We start from the raw sequence: 14,094 nt of genomic DNA on the forward strand, positions 1-14,094 counted from the left end.
AGTGTTGGGCCGTAGCGACAGTGCTCTATAGTGTTGGGCCGTAGCGACAGTGCTCTATAGTGTTGGACCGTAGCGACAGTGCACTATAGTGTTGGGGCGTAACGACAGTGCTCTATAGTGTTGGGCCGTAGTGACAGTGCTCTATAGTGTTGGGGCGTAGCGACAGTGCTCTATAGTGTTAGGCCGTAGCGACAGTGCTCTATAGTGTTGGTGCGTAGCGACAGTGCTCTATAGTGTTTGGGCGTAGCGACAGTGCTCTATAGTGTTGGGCCGTAGCGACAGTGCTCTATAGTGTTGGGCCGTAGCGACAGTGCTCTATAGTGTTGGGCCGTAGCGACAGTGCTCTATAGTGTTGGGCCGTAGCGACAGTGCACTATAGTGTTGGGCCGTAGTGACAGTGCACTATAGTGTTGGGCCGTAGCGACAGTGCACTATAGTGTTGGGCCATAGCAACAGTGTTGAGGCGTAGCGACAGTGCTCTATAGTGTTGGGCCGTAGCAACAGTGTTGAGGCGTAGCGACAGTGCTCTATAGTGTTGGGCCGTAGCGACAGTGCTCTATAGTGTTGGGGCGTAGCGACAGTGCTCTATAGTGTTGGGGCGTAGCAACAGTGCTCTATAGTGTTGGGGCGTAGCAACAGTGCTCTATAGTGTTGGGGCGTAGCAACAGTGCTCTATAGTGTTGGGGCGTAGCAACAGTGCTCTATAGTGTTGGGGCGTAGCAACAGTGCTCTATAGTGTTGGGGCGTAGCAACAGTGCTCTATAGTGTTGGGGCGTAGCAACAGTGCTCTATAGTGTTGGGGCGTAGCGACAGTGCTCTATAGTGTTGGGGCGTAGCGACAGTGCTCTATAGTGTTGGGGCGTAGCGACAGTGCTCTATAGTGTTGGGGCGTAGCGACAGTGCTCTATAGTGTTGGGGCGTAGCGACAGTGCTCTATAGTGTTGGGGCGTAGCGACAGTGCTCTATAGTGTTGGGGCGTAGCGACAGTGCTCTATAGTGTTGGGGCATAGCGACAGTACTCTATAGTGTTTGGCCATAGCGACAGTACTCTATAGTGTTTGGCCATAGCGACAGTACTCTATAGTGTTTGGCCATAGCGACAGTACTCTATAGTGTTTGGCCATAGCGACAGTGCTCTATAGCGTTTGGCCATAGCGACAGTGCTCTATAGCGTTTGGCCATACCGACAGTTCTCTATAGTGTTTGGCCATAGCGACAGTGCTCTATAGTGTTTGGCCATACCGACAGTGCTCTATAGTGTTTGGCCATACCGACAGTACTCTATAGTGTTTGGCCATAGCGACAGTGCTCTATAGTGTTTGGCCATAGCGACAGTGCTCTATAGTGTTTGGCCATAGCGACAGTGCTCTATAGCGTTTGGCCATAGCGACAGTGCTCTATAGTGTTTGGCCATAGCGACAGTGCTCTATAGTGTTTGGCCATACCGACAGTACTCTATAGTGCTTGGCCATAGCGACAGTGCTCTATAGTGTTGAGGCGTAGCGACAGTGCTCTATAGTGTTGGGCCCAATAACTCAATGCCTTAGGAGGGCTGCACACACACTCTTGCACAGCTTTATTTGTTGTTCCTGCAGAGTTAAAGAAAAGTGTGTGTGTGTGTGTGTGTGTGTGTGTGTGTGTGTGTGTGTGTCTTTGTGGGGAAATGTCATTAGGATAAAGAATGACACTGGCTGCCCCATTACAGCTTGCAATGCAGACTGCACACTGTCCTTGGGTTGAGGGTGTGTGTACATGTGTGTCTGCGTGCAGGTTCCCACCTTTGTGCATGTATGAGTCATCTCTTTGCAAGGTCAATAAAATGCGTCATTGATGTATGATCTTCTGTAACTGAATGGCCTCACGTTATATTGCCATGGTTTTCTCATGCAGAGGGTGAAAAGCATTCATTCTGGAGAAATTAATTTCTGGAGAATACATAACAGGAAAGAAAAGAGTTGAAGTATGTCTGATGCAGGGAAAATAATTTAAAAACATTGAATAATGAAGTAAGCCTTATGCGACATCATTACGTGTTTGTTTTCCTGAATTGGCAGGTTTAACGCAGCAGACATGCTTCTGGGAGAGCACCATGGTTATCTTCTGATTAACCATCATAAACAGAAAGAAGAGTGCAGGAAATTAGTGGAGGTAGAAAGAGGGGAAGATATCGAGAGTGTTATGGAGAGAGGGAGCCAAAGGCAGAGACGGAGGGAGATGGGGAGACGGAGGGGGAGGGAGATGGGGAGACGGAGGGGGAGACATGGGGAGAGACACCGAGACGGGGGGAGATGGGGAGACGGTGGGGGAGGGAGATGGGGAGGGGGAGACATGGGGAGACTCAGACACACACAGAGAGAGACAACTACTGATCATCACATACAGCTGGTTTTTACTCCCCCTGTATTTTCCCGTTCTGTTCATGTACCAGGCTTCAGAGTGACGGTGGAGCAGGGCGTCGTTACTAAGCAGGGAGCAACGGAGAAAGAGAGGGGGAGAAAAACAGAGGGAGAGGAGAGATTGAGGCAGAGGGGGGAGAGCGAGGCTGTCCGTGAATGAGGATGTACTCCCATTAAATCAATTTGGAAGGAGAGATCGAGGGTGGGAACAAGAGAGGAACAGCGAGATGGGGAGAGAGCAGTGCACAGGGAGAGAGGGAGAAGTGAGAGAGTAATAAACAGGGCGAGAGAACAATGAGAGTTGGGTGGACTGACTGCCTTACCCCAGTGAGCTAGCTAGCTGTGGATGTGAGCAGAGTGGCGTGTCTTTGGAGCAGGGATACTGCTGCTATTGATCCAAACCACCTTCCTCTGTTCTGCCAGCCAGGTGAACTCCTACAGCACAGCTCTCTGAACAGAGAGGGAGAGCAACAGAGAGAGATCTGACAGTCTCCTTCCTGTGTTCTTGAGAACTGGGTGCGTGTTCAACTCTATTGCCTCTGCCGAACAAGATAAGTGTGTGTTCTGTGTGTGGGAGCACCGACTAGGGAAAAAGAACACACCCTCTCTCTCCGCTGAACCTGAGAGTCTCAGAAGAGCAGCTAACGGCAGCTAACAAACCAACGACCTCCAGCTCCCAGCCGTCGGGTTGAGATGACATTGTGTGTGATAGCGGTGGTCTGGGTATTAATGGATCTGTGAGAGCGGTGGTCTGGGTATTAATGGATCTGTGAGAGCAGTGGTCTGCTTTACCTGGACCTGTGAGAGCTGTGGTCTGGGTATTAATGGATCTGTGAGAGCAGTGGTCTGGGTAATAATGGATCTGTGAGAGCGGTGGTCTGGTATTGCTGGACCTGTGAGAGCGGTGGTCTGGTATTACTGGACCAGTGAGAGCGGTGGTCTGGTATTACTGGACCTGTGAGAGCGGTGGTCTGGTATTACTGGACCTGTGAGAGCGGTGGTCTGGTATTACTGGACCTGTGAGAGCGGTGGTCTGGTATTACTGGACCTGTGAGAGCGGTGGTCTGGTATTACTGGACATATGAGAACCGTAGGAGGATGGGAGGCGATCATCTACCTGGACAGGAACAACCGCTGACCCCTGGAGAGAGAGGAGAGGAAGAGCAGTGATGCAGACTGCCTTCAGTGTCTTAGAACAGACTGCCTCTCTAGGTCGACCTAAATGTGACTGTCATAGATATTCACATGTAGCAGGGTAGGAGAGAAAGTGTGTGTGAGTGCTAGGGACGTGCATGTGTGATCGCGTAAGGGAGTGTTGAGGGCTTGCTGCTGGTGTTGAGAGTGACTGAGGAGAGAGGGAGGCTGGATCGGAGCAGAGAGGAAAAAGGCTTAGGGATGACTGGGTGGAACTGGAGGCTAAAGCTAACCTTGGAATCATCCTTGGAACCTTGAGGGGCTGCCACCACTACTCCACCCCAAAGAGAAGAACTAGGACTGGGGAAAGATCCGGGCTCTGTGGACCCTAAACCTGGTGCCTGGGAATAAGATGGGCTTGACTTTTAAGACATTGGGATGATGTCAGAGGACCCTGTGAGGGATGAGGTTGTCGGGAGGGCGAGAGTGGGCTCCCCACGCCTGGTGTACATGGTTGGCCCCTCCCCACTATGAGCATGCAGGTGCTTCACATGGTCAGGGAGCTGGTGTCTCCCTCCCGACGCAGAGCAGCCGCCAGATACGGAGGTGTGTGTTTCAAGTTTTATTGTCTCATGGACAAGTACAGTGAAATGCCTTTCTTTCTTTTGTGTGTGTGCGTCTGTCTGAGTGTGTCTGTCTCTGTGTGTATCTGACTGTGTTGTACATTAGCTGTACTGTGTCCCTCAAAATGAATGCCATTAACTTCTGACAGATCCCTTGTGTGTCTGTGTTTGAGAGAGTTGGTTGTGATGTGGGTTATTTTAAAGACATCTAGGCCTCAAGCATCTCCTTAACAAAGGCTGCCTCTATTCTCTTAGTCCTGTGTATCTAAGCTCTATTCTCTTAGTCCTGTGTATCTAAGCTCTATTCTCTTAGTCCCGTGTATCTAAGCTCTATTCTCTTAGTCCTGTGTATCTAAGCTCTATTCTCTTAGTCCTGTGTATCTAAGCTCTATTCTCTTAGTCTTGTGTATCTAAGCTCGATTCTCTTAGTCCTGTGTATCTAAGCTCTATTCTCTTAGTCCTGTGTATCTAAGCTCTATTCTCTTAGCCCTGTGTATCGAAGCTCTATTCTCTTAGCCCTGCGTATCGAAGCTCTATTCTCTTAGCCCTGCGTATCGAAGCTCTATTCTCTTAGCCCTGCGTATCGAAGCTCTATTCTCTTAGCCCTGTGTATCGAAGCTCTATTCTCTTAGCCCTGTGTATCGAAGCTCTATTCTCTTAGCCCTGCGTATCGAAACTCTATTCTCTTAGCCCTGCGTATCGAAGCTCTATTCTCTTAGTCCTGTGTATCTAAGCTCTATTCTCTTAGTCCTGTGTATCGAAGCTCTATTCTCTTAGCCCTGCGTATCGAAGCTCTATTCTCTTAGCCCTGTGTATCGAAGCTCTATTCTCTTAGCCCTGCGTATCTAAGCTCTATTCTCTTAGTCCTGTGTATCTAAGCTCTATTCTCTTAGTCCTGTGTATCTAAGCTCTATTCTCTTAGTCCTGTGTATCTAAGCTCTATTCTCTTAGCCCTGTGTATCGAAGCTCTATTCTCTTAGTCCTGTGTATCGAAGCTCTATTCTCTTAGTCCTGTGTATCTAAGCTCTATTCTCTTAGCCCTGTGTATCGAAGCTCTATTCTCTTAGCCCTGCGTATCGAAGCTCTATTCTCTTAGCCCTGCGTATCGAAGCTCTATTCTCTTAGCCCTGTGTATCGAAGCTCTATTCTCTTAGTCCTGTGTATCTAAGCTCTATTCTCTTAGTCCTGTGTATCTAAGCTCTATTCTCTTAGCCCTGTGTATCGAAGCTCTATTCTCTTAGTCCTGTGTATCTAAGCTCTATTCTCTTAGTCATGTGTATCTAAGCTCTATTCTCTTAGCCCTGTGTATCGAAGCTCTATTCTCTTAGCCCTGCGTATCGAAGCTCTATTCTCTTAGCCCTGCGTATCGAAGCTCTATTCTCTTAGTCCTGTGTATCTAAGCTCTATTCTCTTAGTCCTGTGTATCTAAGCTCTATTCTCTTAGCCCTGTGTATCGAAGCTCTATTCTCTTAGCCCTGCGTATCGAAGCTCTATTCTCTTAGCCCTGTGTATCTAAGCTCTATTCTCTTAGCCCTGCGTATCGAAGCTCTATTCTCTTAGCCCTGTGTATCTAAGCTCTATTCTCTTAGCCCTGTGTATCTACACTTCTCACCTCACTGCTTGTTAATGGTGAATTCTGTGTGCGCGTACCCATGTGTGTATGTTTGTAACATGTATGAATGAATGTGTGTCAGTCCCTCCAGGATTTTTGATTTAACCATTTAGGCAAGGCAAGCAAATTAAGAACAAATTCTTATTTACAATGACGGCCTTACCCCGACCAAACCCTAACCCGGACAACGCTGTGCCACCCTATGGGACTCCCAATCACGGCCAGTTGTGATACAGCCATGTTATCGAACCAGGTTCTCTAGCAATGAGATGCAGTGCCTTAGACCGCTGCACCACTCAGGATTTCACAGGGATTTTTTTGTGTGATATTTGCAGTGCAATTTGGACATTTTGGTTGGCAATGCTGTGATTTTGTAGCGAAATTGCGCTGACGGGGGATACAGTTAATGTGTGTCTTGATTTAACCATATTTATGTGCTAATTGGTTGAAATTGTGAGCCCTCTTTTTGTGCTGTGGTGATGGGTCAGTGTTATGCGATAATATTGCGAGGATTTGGCTGTTTTATGCGGAAATAGTGCAGCCATTGGTCAAATTTGCAAGACCATAATAATATGCCGTGAATTCTTGATTTTTGCGCACAAAAAAAGTGAATCCTGAAAGGAACTGGTTTGTGTGTGTCTCAACATATTGACCTGGATAATAACTCTAACATGTCCCATTCCCTGTGTAGCAGCATGTTGTCACTGTGCTGCAGGCAGGAGCAGTAGAACAGAGCTGGTGTTGTGGAGAGTTGAGCTTCTCATCGATCTGTGATGCCCACTACAAAGGGCACATTGAGTTTAGGGCCCTCCTCCTTCCATCTCACTGCCATTTTAATCTCTGGCCATCGACCCTGCGGAGAAATTATCAACACACACAAACATACACAGGTGCACACACTAATATGTACACACTTCGCTTTAGTCTGACTAACACACACACACACACCACAGAGCTGCTGAGACAGTCAGGTGTTGTCTGCAGTGGGTTATCTCATCCCCCCAGACAGTAGCAGTAGCCTTGGTTGTTAGGTAGTGTTCTGTGGTAAAGGTGCTGTCTGTCAGTGGGTTATCTGCTGAGGTGTGGGGTTGATGAGAGAGAGGGAGTGTGGTGAGAGAGAGGGAGTGTGGTGAGAGAGAGAGGGAGTGTGGTGAGAGAGAGGGAGGGAGTGTGGTGAGAGAGAGGGGAGGGAGAGATGGTGAGAGGGAGAGAGGGAGGAGGGGAGTGTGGTGAGAGGGAGTGGTGAGAGGGAGAGAGGAGGGAGTGTGGTGAGAGGGAGAGAGGGAGTGTGGTCAGGGAGTGTGGAGAGAGGGAGTGTGGAGAGAGGGAGTATGGTGAGGGAGAGAGGGAGTGTGGTGAGAGAGAGGGGGAGTGTGGAGAGAGAGGGGGAGTGTGGTGAGAGAGAGGGAGTGTGGTGAGAGGGAGGGAGTGTGGGTGAGAGGGAGGGAGTGTGGTGTGAGGGAGGGAGTGTGGTGAGAGGGAGGGAGTGTGGTGAGGGAGGGAGTGTGGTGAGAGGGAGGGAGTGTGGTGAGAGGGAGGGAGTGTGGTGAGAGGGAGGGAGTGGTGAGAGAGAGGGAGTGTGGTGAGAGAGGGAGTGTGGTGAGAGAGAGGGAGTGTGGTGAGAGAAGGGAGTGTGGTGAGAGAGAGGGAGTGTGGTGAGAGAGAGGGAGTGTGGTGAGAGAGAGGGAGTGTGGTGAGAGGGAGGGAGTGTGGTGAGAGGGAGGGAGTGTGGTGAGAGGGAGGGAGTGTGGTGAGAGGGAGGGAGTGTGGTGAGAGAGAGGGAGTGTGGTGAGAGAGAGAGGGAGTGTGGTAGAGAGAGGGAGTGTGGTGAGAGAGAGGGAGTGTGGTGAGAGAGAGGGAGTGTGGTGAGAGGGAGGGAGTGTGGTGAGAGGGAGGGAGGGAGGGAGGGAGGGAGTGTGGTGAGAGGGAGGGAGGGAGGGAGGGAGTGTGGTAGAGGGAGGGAGGGAGTGTGGTGAGAGAGAGGGAGGGAGTGTGGTGAGAGAGGGAGGGAGTGTGGTGAGAGAGAGGGAGGGAGTGTGGTGAGAGAGAGAGGGAGGATGTAGTAGAGGGAGGGAGTGTGGTGAGAGAGAGGGAGGGAGTGTGGTGGAGAGAGAGGGAGGGAGTGTGGTGAGAGGGAGGGAGTGTGGTGAGAGGGAGGGAGGGAGTGTGGTGAGAGGGAGGGAGGGAGTGTGGTGAGAGGGAGGGAGGGAGTGTGGGTGAGAGGGAGGGAGTGTGGTGAGAGGGAGGGAGGGAGGGAGGGAGGGAGTGTGGTGAGATGGAGGGAGCGTGGTGAGAGGGATGGAGGGAGCGTGGTGAGAGGGATGGAGGGAGCGTGGTGAGAGGGAGGGAGGGAGCGTGGTGAGAGGGAGGGAGGGAGCGTGGTGAGAGGGAGGCAGGGAGCGTGGTGAGGAGTGAGGCAGGGAGCGTGGTGAGAGTGAGGCATGGAGCGTGGTGAGAGGGAGGCAGGGAGCGTGGTGAGAGGGAGGCAGGGAGCGTGGGTGCGAGAGAGCGAGAGAGGGAGCGTGGTGCGAGAGAGCGAGAGGGAGCGTGGTGCGAGAGGGAGCGTGGTGCGAGAGGGAGCGTGGTGCGAGAGGGAGCGTGGTGCGAGAGAGAGCGAGAGGGAGCGTGGTGCGAGAGAGAGCGAGAGGGAGCGTGGTGCGAGAGAGAGCGAGAGGGAGCGTGGTGCGAGAGGGAGCGTGGTGTGAGAGAGAGAGAGAGAGGGAGCGTGACGTAGAGAGAGAGAGGGAGCGTGGTGAGAGAGGGAGCGTGGTGAGAGGGAGCGTGGTGAGAGGGAGCGTGGTGAGAGGGAGCGTGGTGAGGGAGCGTGGTGAGGGGGAGCATTGTGAGAGAGGGAGAGAGGGAGCGTGGTGAGAGAGAGAGAGGGAGAGAGGGGGCGTGGTGAGAGAGGGAGAGGGGGAGCGTGGTGAGAGAGAGGGAGGAGGAAGGGGGCGTGGTGAGAGAGGGAGAGGGGGAGCGTAGCGAGGGAGCGTGGAGAGGGAGGAGGGCGTGGTGAGAGGGAGCGTGGTGAGAGAGAGGGAGAGAGGGAGCGTGGTGAGAGAGGGAGAGAGGGAGCGTGGTGGGAGAGAGGGAGCGTGGTGAGAGAGAGGGAGAGAGGGGGCGTGGTAGAGAGGGGGAGCGTGGCGAGGGGGCGTGGTGAGAGAGGGAGCGTGGTGAGAGAGAGGAGAGCGGGGGCGTGGTGAGAGAGAGAGGGAGAGGGGGAGCGTGGTGAGGGAGAGGGGGAGCGTGGTAGGAGGAGGAAGAGGGAGCGTGGTGAGAGAGAGGGAGAGAGGGGGCGTGGTGAGGGAGAGGGGGAGCGTGGCGAGGGGGAGAGGGAGCGTGGAGAGGGGGAGAGGGAGCGTGGAGAGGGAGAGAGGGGGCGTGGTGAGAGAGAGGGAGCGTGGTGAGAGAGAGGGAGAGAGGGGGCGTGGTGAGAGGGAGAGGGGGAGCGTGGTGAGAGAGAGAGGGAGAGGGGGAGCGTGGTGAGAGGGAGGCAGGGAGCGTGGTGAGAGAGAGAGAGGCAGGGAGCGTGGTGAGAGAGAGGCAGGGAGCGTGGTGAGAGAGAGGCAGGGAGCGTGGTGAGAGAGAGGCAGGGAGCGTGGTGAGAGGGAGGGAGGGGAGTGTGGTGGAGAGAGGGATGGAGGGAGCGTGGTGAGAGGGAGGGAGGGAGCGTGGTGAGAGAGAGGGAGGGAGCGTGGTCGAGAGAGGCAGGGAACGTGGTGAGAGGGATGGAGGGAGCGTGGTGAGAGGGAGGGAGGGAGGGAGCGTGGTGGGGAGGGAGGGAGCGTGGTGAGAGAGGGAGGGAGGGAGCGTGGTGAGAGGGAAGGGAGGGAGGGAGCGTGGTGAGAGGGAGGGAGGGAGCGTGGTGAGAGGGAGGGAGCGTGGTGAGAGGGAGGGAGGGAGCGTGGTGAGAGGGAGGGAGGGAGCGTGGTGGAGAGGGAGGGAGGGAGCGTGGTGGAGAGAGGGAGGGAGGGAGCGTGGTGAGAGAGAGAGGGAGGCAGGGAGCGTGGTGAGAGGGAGAGGGAGGGAGCGTGGTAGAGGGAGGGAGGGAGCGTGGTGGAGAGGGAGGGAGGGAGGGAGCGTGGTGAGAGAGAGAGGGAGGGAGCGTGGTGAGAGGGTGAGAGGGAGGGAGCGTGGTGAGAGGGAGGGAGCGTGGTGAGAGGGAGGGAGCGTGGTGAGAGGGTAGAGGGAGGGAGCGTGGTGAGAGGGTGAGAGGGAGGGAGCGTGGTGAGAGGGAGAGAGGGAGGGAGCGTGGTGAGAGGGAAAGGGAGGGAGCGTGGTGAGAGAGGAGGGAGGGAGCGTGGTGAGAGGGAGGCAGGGAGCGTGGTGAGAGAGAGAGGCAGGGAGCGTGGTGAGAGAGAGGCAGGGAGCGTGGTGAGAGAGAGGCAGGGAGCGTGGTGAGAGAGAGGCAGGGAGCGTGGTGAGAGAAGGCAGGGAGCGTGGTGAGAGAGAGGCAGGGAGCGTGGTGAGAGGGAGGGAGGGGAGTGTGGTGGAGTAGAGGGAGGGAGGGGAGTGTGGTGAGAGGGATGGAGGGAGCGTGGTGAGAGGGAGGGAGGGAGCGTGGTGAGAGAGAGGAGGGAGCGTGGTGAGAGAGAGAGAGGCAGGGAGCGTGGTGAGAGGGAGGGAGGGAGCGTGGTGAGAGGGAGGGAGGGAGGGAGCGTGGTGAGAGGGAGGGAGGGAGGAGCGTGGTGGGAGGGAGCGTGGTGAGAGGGAGGGAGGGAGCGTGGTGAGAGGAGGGAGGGAGCGTGGTGAGAGGGAGGGAGGGAGCGTGGTGAGAGGGAGGGAGGGAGCGTGGTGAGAGGGAGGGAGGGAGCGTGGTGAGAGAGAGGGAGGCAGGGAGCGTGGTGAGAGGGAGGGAGGGAGCGTGGTGAGAGGGAGGGAGGGAGCGTGGTGAGAGGGAGGGAGGGAGCGTGGTGAGAGGGAGGGAGGGAGCGTGGTGAGAGGGAGGGAGGGAGCGTGTTGAGAGGGAGGGAGGGAGCGTGGTGAGAGGGAGGGAGGGAGCGTGGTGAGAGGGGAGGGAGGGAGCGTGGTGAGAGGGAGGGAGGGAGCGTGGTGAGAGGGAGGGAGGGAGCGTGGTGAGAGGGAGGGAGGGAGCGTGGTGAGAGGGAGGAGGGAGCGTGGTGAGAGGGAGGGAGGGAGCGTGGTGAGAGGGAGGGAGGGAGCGTGGTGAGAGGGAGGGAGGGAGCGTGGTGAGAGGGAGGAGGAGCGTGGTGAGAGGGAGGGAGGGAGCGTGGTGAGAGGGAGGGAGGGAGCGTAGAGAGAGGGAGGGGAGCGTGGTGAGAGGGAGGGAGGGAGCGTGGTGAGAGGGAGGGAGGGAGCGTGGTGAGAGGGAGGGAGGGAGCGTGGTGAGAGGGAGGGAGGGAGCGTGGTGAGAGGGAGGGAGGGAGCGTGGTGAGAGGGAGGGAGGGAGCGTGGTGAGAGGGAGGGAGGGAGCGTGGTGAGTGTGAGGGAGGGAGCGTGGTGAGTGTGAGGGAGGGAGCGTGGTGAGAGGGAGGGAGGAGCGTGGTGAGAGAGAGAGGGAGGGAGGGAGCGTGGTGAGAGAGAGAGAGAGAGAGAGGGAGCGTGGTGAGAGAGAGAGAGAGGGAGCGTGGTGAGAGAGAGAGAGGCAGGGAGCGTGGTGAGAGGGAGGGAGGGATCGTGGTGAGAGGGAGCGTGGTGAGAGAGAGGCAGGGAGCGTGGTGAGAGGGAGGCAGGGAGCGTGGTGAGAGGGAGGCAGGGAGCGTGGTGAGAGGGAGGCAGGGAGCGTGGTGAGAGGGAGGCAGGGAGCGTGGTGAGAGGGAGGCAGGGAGCGTGGTGAGAGGGAGGCAGGGAGCGTGGTGAGAGAGAGGCAGGGAGCGTGGTGAGAGAGAGGCAGGGAGCGTGGTGAGAGAGAGGCAGGGAGCGTGGTGAGAGAGAGGCAGGGAGCGTGGTGAGAGAGAGGCAGGGAGCGTGGTGAGAGAGAGGCAGGGAGCGTGGTGAGAGAGAGGCAGGGAGCGTGGTGTGAGAGAGAGCGAGAGGGAGCGTGGTGTGAGAGAGCGAGAGGGAGCGTGGTGTGAGAGAGCGAGAGGGAGCGTGGAGAGGGAGCATGGTGAGAGAGAGGGAGAGAGGGGGCGTGGTGAGAGAGGGAGAGGGGGAGCGTGGTGAGAGAGAGAGAGAGAGAGAGAGAGAGAGAGGGGGAGCGTGGTGAGAGGGGGAGCGTGGTGAGAGGGGGAGCGTGGTGAGAGGGGGAGCGTGGTGAGAGGGGGAGCGTGGTGAGAGGGGGAGCGTGGTGAGAGAGGAAGCGTGGTGAGAGAGGGAGCGTGGTGAGCCCTTTGACGTATCAGCAGGGTCTTTATCAGTGTTGTAAAGTACTTAAGTAAAAATACTTTAAAGTAGTACTTAAATAGTTTTTGGGGGTTATCTTTACTATTTATATTTTTTTGACAGCTTACTTTTTACACTATATAAAGAAATAATGTAATTTTTTACTCTATACATTTTCCTTGACATCCAAAAGTACATTTTGACAGGAAAATGGTCCAATTCCCACACTTATCAAGAGAACATCCCTGGTCATCTCTACTGCCTCTGATCTGGCAGACTCACTAAACACACATGCTTCATTTGTAAATTATGCCTGAGTGTTGTAGTGTACCCCTGGCTATCTGTAAATGAAAATAAAACATGTACAAAAACACTTGCTGTCTGGTTTGCATAATATAAGGAATTTGACATGATTAATACTTTTGATACTTAAGTATATTTAAAACCAAATACTTTTAGACTTTTACTCAAGTAGTATTTTACTGGTTGACTTTTACTTGAGTCATTTTCTATTAAGGTCTTTTACAAGTATGGTTTGAGTACCACTGGTCGTTATCTCTCTGGATGCAGAATGTACATGTATAGTACCACTGGTCGTTATCTCTCTGGATGCAGAATGGTCATGTAAAGTATCAGCAGGGTCGTTATCTCTCTGGATGCAGAATGTACATGTATAGTACCACTGGTCGTTATCTCTCTGGATGCAGAATGTACATGTATAGTACCACTGGTCGTTATCTCTCTGGATGCAGAATGGTCATGTAAAGTATCAGCAGGGTCGTTATCTCTCTGGATGCAGAATGTACATGTAAAGTATCAGCAGGGTCGTTATCTCTCTGGATGCCGAATGTACATGTAAAGTATCAGCAGGGTCGTTATCTCTCTGGATGCAGAATGGTCATGTAAAGTATCAGCAGGGTCGTTATCTCTCTGGATGCAGAATGTACATGTAAAGTATCAGCAGGGTCGTTATCTCTCTGGATGCAGAATGTACATGTATAGTACCACTGGTCGTTATCTCTCTGGATGCAGAATGTACATGTATAGTACCACTGGTCGTTATCTCTCTGGATGCAGAATGTACATGTATAGTACCACTGGTCGTTATCTCTCTGGATGCAGAATGTACATGTAAAGTATCTGCAGGGTCGTTATCTCTCTGGATGCAGAATGTACATGTATAGTACCACTGGTCGTTATCTCTCTGGATGCAGAATGTACATGTATAGTACCACTGGTCGTTATCTCTCTGGATGCAGAATGTACATGTATAGTACCACTGGTCGTTATCTCTCTGGATGCAGAATGTACATGTATAGTACCACTGGTCGTTATCTCTCTGGATGCAGAATGTACATGTATAGTACCACTGGTCGTTATCTCTCTGGATGCAGAATGTACATGTATAGTACCACTGGTCGTTATCTCTCTGGATGCAGAATGTACATGTAAAGTATCTGCAGGGTCGTTATCTCTCTGGATGCAGAATGTACATGTATAGTACCACTGGTCGTTATCTCTCTGGATGCAGAATGTACATGTATAGTACCACTGGTCGTTATCTCTCTGGATGCAGAATGTACATGTATAGTACCACTGGTCGTTATCTCTCTGGATGCAGAATGTACATGTATAGTACCACTGGTCGTTATCTCTCTGGATGCAGAATGTACATGTATAGTACCACTGGTCGTTATCTCTCTGGATGCAGAATGTACATGTATAGTACCACTGGTCGTTATCTCTCTGGATGCAGAATGTACATGTATAGTACCACTGGTCGTTATCTCTCTGGATGCCGAATGTACATGTAAAGTATCAGCAGGGTCGTTATCTCTCTGGATGCAGAATGTACATGTAAAGTACGGGAGGAGCTAGGAGCAGTATTACAGTTCAGCATTCTGCTGGCCAGGCAGGTGACGGGAGGAGCTAGGAGCAGTATTACAACGGACTAGATTTCCCCCCTTTCCTTTCCCATACTGCTGTGCTGGAACTGAGGTGGGTCCATAGGGATTTATAACCAGTCTAAAGCAGCCTGCTGCTCCAGTGC

The 14,094-nt window shown here is 53.6% G+C and overlaps 1 protein-coding gene across 2 annotated transcripts in view; it reads left to right on the top strand.

Moving 5' to 3' along the window:
* The window catches only part of LOC110490363 (USP6 N-terminal-like protein), a 97,113-nt gene that overhangs the window by 42,069 nt on the left and 40,950 nt on the right, over nt 1-14,094 (top strand). Inside the window, exon 1 of one of the 2 annotated variants that reach the window (XM_090200519.1) lies at nt 2,345-4,136. The exons of the other annotated variant lie outside the window; for it this stretch is intronic. Within the exon in view, the coding sequence (XP_090056645.1) occupies nt 4,061-4,136 (76 nt within the window). The 5' untranslated portion in view covers nt 2,345-4,060. Of the gene's footprint in view, nt 1-2,344; nt 4,137-14,094 lie in introns of those variants that run through there. 2 annotated transcript variants of the gene reach the window in all.

The sequence above is a fragment of the Oncorhynchus mykiss genome, chromosome 15, assembly GCF_057628025.1.
Source record: "Oncorhynchus mykiss isolate SJ-2025 chromosome 15, ASM5762802v1, whole genome shotgun sequence".
Taxonomy (NCBI): domain Eukaryota; kingdom Metazoa; phylum Chordata; class Actinopteri; order Salmoniformes; family Salmonidae; genus Oncorhynchus; species Oncorhynchus mykiss.